Here is a 12481-nt window from a genome sequence, read left to right on the forward strand (position 1 = left end):
ATTTAGGCAACCCTCCCTTATTAAACTAATATCTCGATCCTAGCGAACTCGACAACTCGTACGACAAACGCGACACACTAATACCAACACCGCAGATCCGATTTCGCATGGAATTAAATTGTTTGTCCCATTAGCAGCGATCGAACCATGCGGGTTCCAGAAGCGAAACCCGCTTCGACGACCGACCGCGCTGGACGTTTTGCTACGAATACGCGTACACGAATTTTCTGCGATCCTCTCGAGCCAAGCATTTTCCGACATTGTGCAAACATTTTCCACACGGTTCGTCGAAAATTCCCAACCCACGAAACGTCAATAATTGCGGTATACAGTTTGTTTTTAGACGTTTAGTTTTCGCATGGTGAACACAATATTTAATATCGGATATCCCATAATATTTTCAACCGAATGACCAATCCTCTTCGGTACGCGGAAACCCAAAGTAAATAACGAAAGATAAAAATTAAAACGCACGTGGTGTTTTCCGCTGTGAATATCGATATAATCAAACTAATTGCAGAGAACTAAAGACTCTGTGCGAAATGTATTAATTATTCTCTTCAGTTGACGAATCCTAAGAGAGGAGGACCATGCAAAGCGAGCAGCGTGCACAATGAATTTGTTACAACGTATTTTTGTCTAGTCGAGTTGAAACTATCCTCGCTGATCGACGATGGAAAAGCTTTCGCGCAACTGCTCGCGAAACGCAATTAGTAGGTACTCCATCGAGCGAGAATGACGCAGCGCGAACGCGTTTTTCGCTCGATTGGAGTTCCTAACTCGTGGCCAGCGTCCATCGCTATAAACTTTCGAATGAAAATTAGGCGTGGAAGCTTGCGAAATGTAAGACGATCGCGGTGGTTGATGAAATCATCGGGCAAATTGGACGCGAAACTGTGCGTACTAGTACCGCGGGTCCATTAGCAACTTTGCCTCGAAACACGTCGGTACACGTGCTGATTGATGAACACCGAGACAATGGGACGCACATTATATCCATCCAGCGTTGCATGGATTGTTACTAAGATTACCGCGTTTCGCTCGCAGATTCAGAATTACAACTGCAGTTATCATGATGCCGCATAAAGTACACAAACAAAGGAATACGATTGATTCCATAAAGCAACTTAATATAAAAAAGTAACAAATTTTTATTTACTTATATTATTCCTAATTTTTTCTTTGAACGTTACTTTAGATATCTATTTTAATTGCAGTGGTATCTCCGAAGAGGTCTGGGCAAAGTTCGGTCGAAAAATCTCGTTCTTTTGAGCCACGTCAGAAATATATATGAGAATATTATCTGTGAAAGCTTCGAAGCAGAACGAGTCCCTGCGGATGGGTGGAGCGAACGCATCGCGAACGTTGCGGAACATTTGATTAAACTGACGGGATTTTCGACAAAATTCAATATAGACGCGACACATTCCGCAGAATCAGTGACACACGTTGTCTGTCGCCAGGCGTTTGCCAGTTGTCTCCTACCCTTTATCGAGGTTAAAAATATCACCCTGTTGAAAGCTTTTATGGTTTCGGGGACGGAAGTGAATCGATATATTCGGGCTTGATTCATAGTAGGGAACAGCCAATTGATCTCTATTGGTTCGACAAAATATTTAACTATGCATAGCGAGTATAGGTACAAACCGAGGCAAACTGTAGTTAGAAGCGAAGACACGAAGAGTGGGTGTCGACACTGGGAATAGAGTAATTCTACGAATTGCAACACTTGCGTTTAATCTCTAAATGGAATTACGAATTTTATTATTGTATATTTATGAACAGTCAGTCTCATAAATATTTGCAGCCTCTATGTCTATTGAAGAAATTTGCTTAAATTAAATAGCAGGTTTGATGATTCCAACTGTATGCTTATATAAATATGTTGATATATATATAAATATATACACGTATAAGCTTGAAAAGTTTATTTGGTAATATTAAAACTATTATTTAATTTAGTCAAACTGCTTCGATAGACATAGAGGGAACGAATATTTATAGGATTAATTGTATGATACTGTTTATTGCTTGCATTGGTAAATTTTGTAAGCATCGACATTGGCGGACACCTTACGGTAGTCAATCTAAGGATGTTCATACTGACGTCACAGTTCATCAATAACCAATTACAGTCCTAATCAGCTAGGATGCCCTAATGGATCTATCCCTGCATTACCAGCGGAACATCCTGGGAAACTACGCGCCGTGGAACCATAAGTCTCAAACGGTATCAACCGTAACATTCTTAATCCCGTTAATCGATTCTAACCGCTTCATTCGTCCGTAGCCCGTACCCCAAAAGTCTGCTTCTGACGTTCGTGGACCTTCATCAATCTGCCCGCCTTGTACGTACTACGTACTACTACGTACTACGAATCAGACTTCCACGAAGACTGTTTTGAACTCTGATTAGCTAATTTGAAAGTCATTCCAAATTCATGTAATACGACGGCTAACCTAACTTTGTTTCGATGTATCAGCATAATACGAGATGATATCATGGGGCTGAAGGGTGCAATAGGAAGATCGGGATCTTCTGATACGATTAAAAATTTCAACATAATGTGACATTTAACAAAAACTTATTCGAGTATTATCAAGCAAAAGAAGCAACCCGCTGCTATCGATTCTCGTTGTTCCACTTTCCAGACTATTAATATTTCTGATTGTTCCATTGATCAACTAATTAATTCATTTATGATTTATCATGTGGTAATCGCTAGCAAACGAAAAGAACAAGGATCGCGTGTATAACCTAACACGCGTGGATATAGAGTCCTTCTGGATTGTGTCCGTAGCTGGAAACTCGTGCTTTTGCGATTTCAAGCATATGGCGAGTGCTTTAGCCAGGAAACAGTGACATGCAGAGGTAAATCTGATGAAAGGTGAGATGGGACGCGCTGGATATATAATTACCGTGCTACAATGGCGGTTTTCCCGACCCGCGCGCTACCGAGCATAACGAGACGATAGCAATTTCGCGGCGGCGGCTTGCAGGCATCTTCCTGCGAGGACGTGGATGCAGGACTAGGGCTGACGGGTATAGGGAGGATGCCATCCTCCGAGCCTGAGGGGCCCTCCAGCTCGGGGCCCGCCTGTGCGCCCCTTCGACCCCTGTTGAGCCGCTGCTCGACGTCTTCCCCTGCACTTCCGCTTCTGCGGAGCCTCTGCACGCAGCACAGAAGTCGACTGCACGCCTCCAGCTGAAACAAATGGTTCGTTTTCTATAGAAATGTTCTAAAACGAGCTATCAGCGAGCTCATTCTTGGTATTCAGTCATCTCTAGAACCTAGTAATAGTAACAGCAAAAAGATAGTCCCATGCTTTTTAAGCGAGTAACAGACCTGTCACATTTTTCTCGTGTTCGTTCCTCGAATAAGATGTAACATTTCCATTCGATTTTTTGTTACAAGTGTACAGTGGTATTTCCATCTGCAACGTGTACATGTAAATAATTTCTTCTGTTCTCACATTCTTGCGTCGCTATTCGTTTGACCGAAAAGCTTTTTGCCGGGGTTGCACGTTTCGAGTACCTGGGGGATCCTTTTTGCGCGGCAAAGGACACTGACCAATTCTGATATTTTTTCAGATTCATCGCATAATACGGCCCCAGGTCGCGCGCATCGATATGAAACCTCGATTCGTTAGTCGCTTCCTCGAGCGAAAGAGTTTTCGAACTATTCGGTGCTCTGTTCACGTTGGACGCGACAAACGTCCACGTTGCCAGCGATTTCTCGTTTCATCCCTCTGTTTTGTGAATGACGGCCCGCGTCGCGACGCAACAACGAGGTGGAATATTTTTCATTAAGGCGAAAGTGTTTCGTTCATTTCGCACGCAAGAAGGAAAATTCTCGGCCGAATAACGAAGCGACGAAGCGAGACGCGAGCTTGACGAGGAACGAAGAACGAAACGGGAGGAAAATTATTTCACGCTGGATTAATTGCTGGTTCATCCGGAGTGAACGCCGAGCAGAGTTCCGTTTATTTACGCCACGGATTCGTTGAAATCCGACTTAACTAAAACGAAGAGGTAAGAGCATTACCCGCGGTACAACGAGCTTATTGTATACTCACCTGCGAATAATTTCTGTCGCGACGCGTACCAACTTAGAGAAAAATTAATACACGTTCCGTAGGTTTCCATCGTTACAAATTGAATTTTTTGGCGACAAACGGATACGTAAATAATGTATATCAAAGAAAATTAGACACTATTGGAAACCAACGAAAATGAAACGAAATTAATATTGCCAGCTCGGTAAATGGTTTTCTGCGAAATAAAACCTTTAAATTTTGAGAGTCTACGATTGCCTTCAGAGCAGTAGTAAACAAATCAAATCGTTACAAAACTTCTCCAATGTAAAATAAAGTGAAAGGCGAAACTCTCTTGCGCACGTTTGGTTTCGTAATTTTTGTATTTGTTTTGAAACGGTCTCGTATACCAATTGTAGCAAATAAATTTATTTTAAATCCGGAATGATTGAAGCAATCTATTCCTGACTGTCGATTAAGAGACATAATGATTATTCATCGGGAATTCTTCCATTGTATATAAATTAAGCAATAATACGTTTGCATGAAAAAATACGCGTAGAATTTAAATAAGTTATTTTCTCCGCTGCAAAGATGAATTGAAAAATAGAAACATGTTTATATCATTTTATTGCAACAGTTGGTCGAAAGTTCACCCGAGACGAAAATGGACACGAATAGTTCGATTGAATATTCATTTAATTTTTTTATTAAATTTATCATTATAATTTACTTTTTTCATTTTTTCTGTAGATTTTGCAATTTGATCATATACCGTTAGAATCAGGGCAATTGTTTTCCTCGAATTCAGAAGTTCCGCGTATTCGTTAAAGACGACATTCCGAATCAAACAGATATTAATACAGAACGTGATCCGACTCCTTTCGATGCACGTGATTCAAGAGTCCACTGGATATCCCAGAGATATCTGCAGGAGTAAATTCTCGGTGTGAGATCTCGTTAGATCTGATGTGACAAATTTTTATGCTTTACACGCATGCGAACGAGCGTGCGTAAGAGAAATCGTACTTCGCTACTACTGGAAATCACGACAAATTTCATGGCTTTCTTTCACTTGCTACGATAAATGTAAAAGAATTTTTTCTTCGTGCAATCGCTAATAAGAAACACGATTTACGGCTTTTTCTGTAATAAATTATTTTGTAAGTTAAACGTAGATATTGTTTATTACATTTCGACCTCTATTTTCCATATTTTATTGTAATTCCGTATACCTTTATTCAAAATGAAACTATTGAGTGTATTCCGTACCACCTGTGTTTTATAAAAAAAACGAAATCCCAAAGCCCCTCTTCGAAAAGCATTTTATAGATATTTTTTGTTCAGCGTTAATATTTGCGAACTGCGCGTAGGAAGTTTAAACTGAAAAATTTGAAATAATTTAAATTAAATAAAACTTGTTAAAATGTCATTTGTTGAATTGTTTATTTTTCTGGAAAACAGTTTTAAAATTCGAAAAACTCTGAGTTCATGGTACATTTGATTACAACACAGAGATTGCGAGGCACAAAGGCACGCTGGAATGTACTTGACGAAATACCATTACAATTCGTCAGTTACGTCACTCGAACCGTATTTTTCAAATATTTCGTTGAATTTTATTCAACGCGATTTAAGCTCTACAATTATGCCATTTACTTCGCCTTTTGATATTCTTCCGTAATCCCGTTTGATATATATTTCTATTATTTATCTAGAGAGACAGTTAACGCGCATCCGTCGGCATATTGCAATAATAACGCTTTATTCGATGCTCGCTAATCTGGAGACACAATTATCGATGCTGCGCGCACACATCGTTTCCGTCAATTTCAATAATTACCCGCGCTGTGGCCATACAACGCAGAACGACGGGAATAATTCACAACCAAATATTTTACGCGATTAAGTTCGACCATTTAATATGAACTCACATTCGGAGTCACTTCAAGTATAATAAACTTCGATTCGTCTACGTTTGGACGTCGAGCCATAGGCCATTTTCGAAATACAAATATCTAGGTGTATACATTATTTTTAATCAACGAAGAACCATCAACTGCAGCACGCAAACGTAAAAAGTCAATGCTTTTCCATAGGTCGTGCTGCTTACATTGTGTTTTGTGTCTCATCTTCAAGCAACTTTTTTTTTAACGCTATAACACCGCGAACGCAATTTCCTTCTCGGTCATCCGCGAGTAAACGCAGAATTTCATTTGAAAGCGGATTATGCAGCGAAAAGCTGAAGATTATACGTCCCCATAGTCAAAAGAAGAATACAACGATTTCGTTCGAAAAATGAAAACGCGAGGGGAGTGATCTAACAGACTTAAAACGTTATCAACGATTCCGTTGTGTACCGTGGCAAAATTGTACTCTATCCAACATTTACTCAGCCTTTATTCGTAGACAATTTAATTTCATAATTCTAATTGTATTTTTCATGAAACAAATAATGCACCAGAAAAACGAGTTAGTGTACTTTTTATCGAGCAAATACCTTATCCAAGTTTCTGTCATCGAGACAAAAATTTTGCTTATCTCTTCTGGACCACCCACGTAAGGTCAAAGCATTTTAAAGCGCAGAGCGTTTTACCATCTTGGCCCATGCACGCCTGGGTCCGTGGGAGATGGGTTCCCTCTTAGGCTTATCGTTCCACCCTCTGGTCTCCGTGACGCGACCAACGACAGCGTAAAAAATTATGTAGGACATCATCGTTTTTTTTTCGACGCCTACGTCGTGTTACATAGAACGCGTTCTCTCGAATCGATTTCAGCGAGCTTTCTTTTTTTATTCGTATCACGTACGTTGCCGATCGGATCAAAGATGAAAAGCTATTCGTCATTCTAAAGATTGTGTTCAAAGGGACTGCAAATAAATGGTAGCCGATACCTTTCAACAGAGGAAACTTTCGTTTAATGTAACAGGCGGAGATTTTTAAGTGAAAAGTAAAAACAGACGTTTAACTTAAAGTGCTTCCAGTTAAATTCCAGTGTGTGGAATTTCCCCTACTTAAAAGAATTTACTTTTCAGTTAAAAGAATCGCGAGTACCCTTCCGATAGCGTACGATCGTCGTTGCTTTAAACCCCAAACCTTGTTCAATTTCCACCCTAGGCCCTTATCATCCATGCTCTGACGTAGGAGAAATTACTTCACCCCTAAAATATTTATCGTTCACACTTTCACGCACCCCGTGTACCGTTAGCAACACTTGCGTGAATTCGTCCCAGTTTCCCGAGTAATGAGCGCGATAAAATTCCTACCGTTCGTTTATGCAAACCCGCGAAATTACAGATGCCTTAGTCGAGACTCTTTATTCGTCCGTAACTGCATTAATTAATGAAAATACGATCTAGTCGCAATCGAATCCCCGAGATAACGCAAAAATTTGATCGAGTCCGATTCCCGGTGTGTTTAATAATGCAGCGCAAGAATCGTGCTCGAACAGAGCGTGCAATTACACGTAACGAGCGCAGAAGCTCCTTGACGGATTTTTGGAACCTTCGCGGACACATTTCGTGGCGTCAAAGCATTCGACGAGAGAACGTTTTCGTGTTACGACGCTCATCGATCGCTTCGAACTAGACTCCATGTGACACATGCGTCGGAATAAATTGTAACTATAAATAATTCAAGTGGTGCGTGATTCGCCGACGGACCGTGTTATCGTGGGCAACGCGGAACAGCAGTATCGGCGGACGTCGTTGCCTACCGCAAACCATAACCGGAGTTCCAACGCGCGATGATCAACCTCTAGCGGTCTAAGCTTTCAACGCATCGATGGCCTGCCAATTCCGACTCGTTTTCACAAACAGAAATTACGCTATTAATAGGATTGAATTTTTGTCTGTTTAAAAACAAAAGGCGTGTTCGTTGCATTCAGTCGTTTCTGCAGAAAGAAAAGATTCATACAAATCGACGACAGACGACGTCACTTTTCAAACGAATAGAAAAAAATTTCGTTTCGGAAACGAATCAGCTGCACGGATCGGGGCGAATTATATAGAAGAATCCATTTTCTGGAGAAAGGATTCGAACAATGGCATTATGATGGCAACAACTGCCGTTTCTCTTGTTCGATCTGTTATTTTAAATGCAGCGCGTGCGCGCATTCCCACGTGACGAGGATGAAAGTTATTACGTAAAAATCGATCGTTCTCGGGCAAATATTTACCAATACGTGTTTCGTTCCGATAATTACTTCTTCGATGAGCGAGAATTGCACAACACCGGGGGCTTTGTGTAACAAATGCACGGGAAGCTTTTCAATTAGCTAATCACGAACGCCTGAGCGATGCATCCCTTTTGGGAGACTGAATTTAAAAGGAAAATTTATTTGCTTCGTTTGGGCCGAGAGAAGACAAAAGCAAGGTAGCAATACCTTACCTTACATGATCCACCTCCGATTCCTATATATAAACTTCTCAACCGATCTCTGAACGTCACAGAGTCGAAAAGAAAGGCCTGCTAGGTATCCTTATCGATTAGAACGCTAACAAAACCATGGTAGCCTTCAGGCAAAGCATACATCCAACAAGAAAATACAAGAAAAGATCAAAGTCGCTATAGTGAAACATGGCGTAATTTTGTAACGCGCAGAATCAGAATAAAATAGTTGTAATCTCCGTCCGTGCACGCTCATAGTGCACTCTTTCGCATGAATTCTTCATTACGTTTGCTAGAACGTACTAATGAAACCGGGTGCGCGGATGTTTACGGTGCTTTACATTCACCGTAAATGAGACTGGCACGAAATCTCGTTACGTGCAACATCGGAAAAAAGAGAGGCTGCCTAGAGGACTTTCTAGTAACACGATAAGTAGAAAATAAATGTAAAAACTCACTTATCCTCCGTAAAATATCATAGGAAGCGCGATGGAAAACTTCGTAAAACTCGTGAAACGTGTAACCGAGAGTCCAGCCTCTTGAGGTGGCAATAATTGGATTATCTACATCAGTCTACTATTGGCAGCATTGCTACCTACGTGTTGCTTCCTTCGAGCTCAAAATTCTGCTCGAAAGCTGAGTCAGGAACGAAACAGTCTCGGGGAGTGTCTGATAAATTTCAAGCCATTCTCCTGGAAACTTCCCTGACACGACTTGAATTTTCCATTAACGCCTCCAATCGGAACCTCAGATTCGATTCTTCTTCCCCTCTGATAAGACCACGTTTCGTGACAGCTTGTAGAATCTGTTTAAACGGTTAAGGGGTGACATCCGTCTGGATGTTATAAAATTTTCAAAGTCACGTCTGTCGAGCTTCTAGAGTATTCGGAGCATAGTCCTCGGAGATAATTTAAATATTTTAATTTTTAACCGGAAAAGGACGGTTACACCTTCGTAAATGAATGCGATAAATTTTGCGATTTTAACTGCCAGAACGTCTCAGAAGGTGTCCCATGAATAATGGAACGAGACGTTACGATGGTGGGCTAGTCGGGACTGAAATTATTAAACATTCCATTATGCTGCTCGGGACATCGGGACATCGATGTTTTTTTATGATTGTCGCGTTAAAGAAAGCTTAAATCGGCCGATGCACTCCTGCGTTGTAAATATTTGAACGTTAAGCGAGAGACGAATGCACCGCTGCGAACCACCAATAAAAGTCTATGGATTTATTATCCGCTTTGGTCCCGATCGAGGGGTCATTGCGATTTCCCGAGTGGTCGCAGTTTATCCAACCAATTTCGTTTCTGCTTCGACGAATTTTACGATGGGATCACGCCCTCGAAGTTATGGTGAACAGATTGAAGAATTATTTAAGAACGACCGCCTCCCCTTGGCTACCATCTACCAGTTTTCTTATACTCCCGATGATTAATGGCACTCGCGTTGCGCGACCACGTCGCGAATGAACCACCGTGTCCACGGCGGCCGCAAGAAATTTTAATTAACATCAGAACCCACTTGTATGATAGATTGCTCTTTTTTCTTGTTGCGAAAGGTCCAAGTCTTCTCTGGACACCTCGAACGAGAAAGTATACGGAGTGGATCCGATGAAGCGTTGCGACTGGTTTTTTTTGGGTGGTGGTGGTGGTGGGGGGTGGGGGGGGGGGGCGGTTACGAGAGATGGAGCCAATTCTTTCAATCGTACTCACTCGAGTTCTGTGGATAACCACAGCGCGAGTGCTAAGGTAATTCATTTATTTCGAATTCAGGGCCGAGAATAAGCGAGATGGCAACGCGTGAGCGGAGCACGTGACCTGCCTCCATTGAAATATATACGTACTTTTGTTAGTTTAAGTTAAATCATCGAAAAGGGTAGTTAGGTGCACTTTAGAAGATGCATTCATTTCGAATACGATGGGCAAAATAGACCCCACGTTCAGGGATAGCCAGTGTAGGATAAATATCGAAAATATTTTCGCTGCAATTCGGAAGAGTGGTACCCGAGCACGGGATGAGAGGGGGGGGGGGGGCCCCGACTTGAAAAAAGAAAATCTTCCGGTCCATCAACTTTTTCCTCGAAATTTAATCTCGAAGGGTCGCCGACTACTGACCTCGTGAGCGGCTTGTTGCCGAGCATAGAAGCAAAAAAAAAGGAGGGTATCTCTGAAACAGAGAACTGGCTAGGTGGATACGTTTGCTTAAAGAGAACAGAATTAAAGTTTACCAGAGCAACCCCTGCACCAGCCAGGGGGTTCTTAAATAAATTTGTTCTTATCCCCCCGACCAAGTCTCGCGAATTGCTTCGGGCCTTTACCCTTTCCGATCCATTTTTTTCTTCTTTTCCTCGTTACAGCACTTCCCTCGCGCATTCCGCCGTTCCCTCCGAGGATCCTGTTCTAACGACTGTCACGATTGTTTCGTGTTTCATTAAAAGGCTCGGATTGTCGTCGGACGCGGGAGACAATGACTGGATTCCGTACTTTAAACCCCTTTGTCATCGTAGATTGGGGCAGCTATCCGACATTCGAGTGTTACGAATTCAGAGACGTCGATCGCGTCGAATACTTCGATTTAGAACAGATGCAGGATTCTAAGTTGCTACGTTGGATTCTACGAAAACTTCGTTCGGCTCCGTCGAATCGCGAAAAGACGCTAAAATTTGCAGACAGACCCGCAAGATTGGCAGAGAATCGACCGTCCTACATTTGAAATTGGGAAACGAAAATTTGCGTTCCCTGAGAGAGATCTCGGAGGGACGCAAAAGTGCTGGTACTCCGGTTGAAGATGAAGCTCGGGAGAGAGACTTCTAACTTTTGCATGGATATCGATCTACGTTGAGTGAACACTTCTCGCTCGGTTTTGAGAGTGGTAAACGCTCGTTTTACATCTTGAACCCCCTTTTAAACCCCTCGACTGTTTAACGTCAAATTGAATTAATTAATTTGCGAATTTTTATTTTACTTTTATATTTCCTTTACTTATTCGGAGTTATACCCAAGCATTTGTAATATTATTAAGCAATACAGGAGTATCTGTTGTATATGGATTTTAACGTAAATAAATAAGAGTACGACAATGTATTTTCAACCCCTACTTATTCGTTATGGTTGACTGTGGAACATACTAGTTACATATATTCTCGTCAGCTATTACGTTCAGCAGGATAGCCAATAAATTATCGTGTTCAACTATCGCTGTGTTATTGTCAGTTTCCCAATTAGTCTTCGCGAATGTATGAACTTTCGACTCGTTTTGGAATTGGATGCCACGCGCGACTGGTCCAGATATATCCAGTTGCAATGCTTCGTTTCGTTCGATAAATTCGAACGATGCTTGTTATGTTTCAGCTTTATGAACATACTCGAAATGTCGAATATCCGAGCATCGTCCTGTTTTTAACCGACTTCGAAAAGAAGGAGGTTACTCAATTCGACATGTATGTTTTTTTTTTCTTTTTTTTAATGTCTGTTCATCGATTACGTCGAGATGGCTTGATGAATCGGAGTGAAACCTCTTGCATCTTGTCGAATATTTCTTCCCGTTGGTCGCGTAAAAGAAACATTTTGTGATTTGTCATTTTTTACCCGTTTATTTTTTAAACAGAAACATTGTCTTGCTTCTTACTCCGAGACGGATGGACCAATCAGATTGAAACTTCTTGCATCTGAAAGAGCATTTGCCATTTGGTCCCATAACAAAACATTTGTTCTTGTTTTATTTTTTACCACGTTATATCACTTTTTATCGCAAAAAACGTACTATTTCACGAATGTTTGGCCTGAAACCGATGAAATCGATGAAACCCCTTACATTTTACTACCGGAGAGGTTTTCGCAATGATCACAGATACAAAAATTTATGAATTTATGAGTGCTCGGTCGATAATGCAGATTACTCTGTCGATAATGCAGAACGCTCGGTCGATAATGCAGATTACTCTGTCGATAATGCAGAACCATCGGTCGATAATGCAGATTACTCTGTCGATAATGCAGAGCGCTCGGACGATAACGCAGACTGCTATGTCGATAATGCGGAACGCTCGGATGATA

General features: G+C 41.4%; 1 protein-coding gene across 1 annotated transcript in view; it reads right to left on the reverse strand.

The window, feature by feature from the left end:
* The window catches only part of LOC128872235 (dexamethasone-induced Ras-related protein 1), a 54319-nt gene that overhangs the window by 19414 nt on the left and 22424 nt on the right, over positions 1 to 12481 (reverse strand). Inside the window, exon 2 of the mRNA XM_054114699.1 lies at positions 2920 to 3206. Coding sequence (XP_053970674.1) covers positions 2920 to 2963 — 44 coding nt within the window. The 5' untranslated portion in view covers positions 2964 to 3206. The remainder of the gene's footprint in view (positions 1 to 2919; positions 3207 to 12481) is intronic.

The sequence above is a fragment of the Hylaeus volcanicus genome, chromosome 2 (genome assembly GCF_026283585.1).
Source record: "Hylaeus volcanicus isolate JK05 chromosome 2, UHH_iyHylVolc1.0_haploid, whole genome shotgun sequence".
NCBI classification, from domain to species: Eukaryota; Metazoa; Arthropoda; class Insecta; order Hymenoptera; family Colletidae; genus Hylaeus; species Hylaeus volcanicus.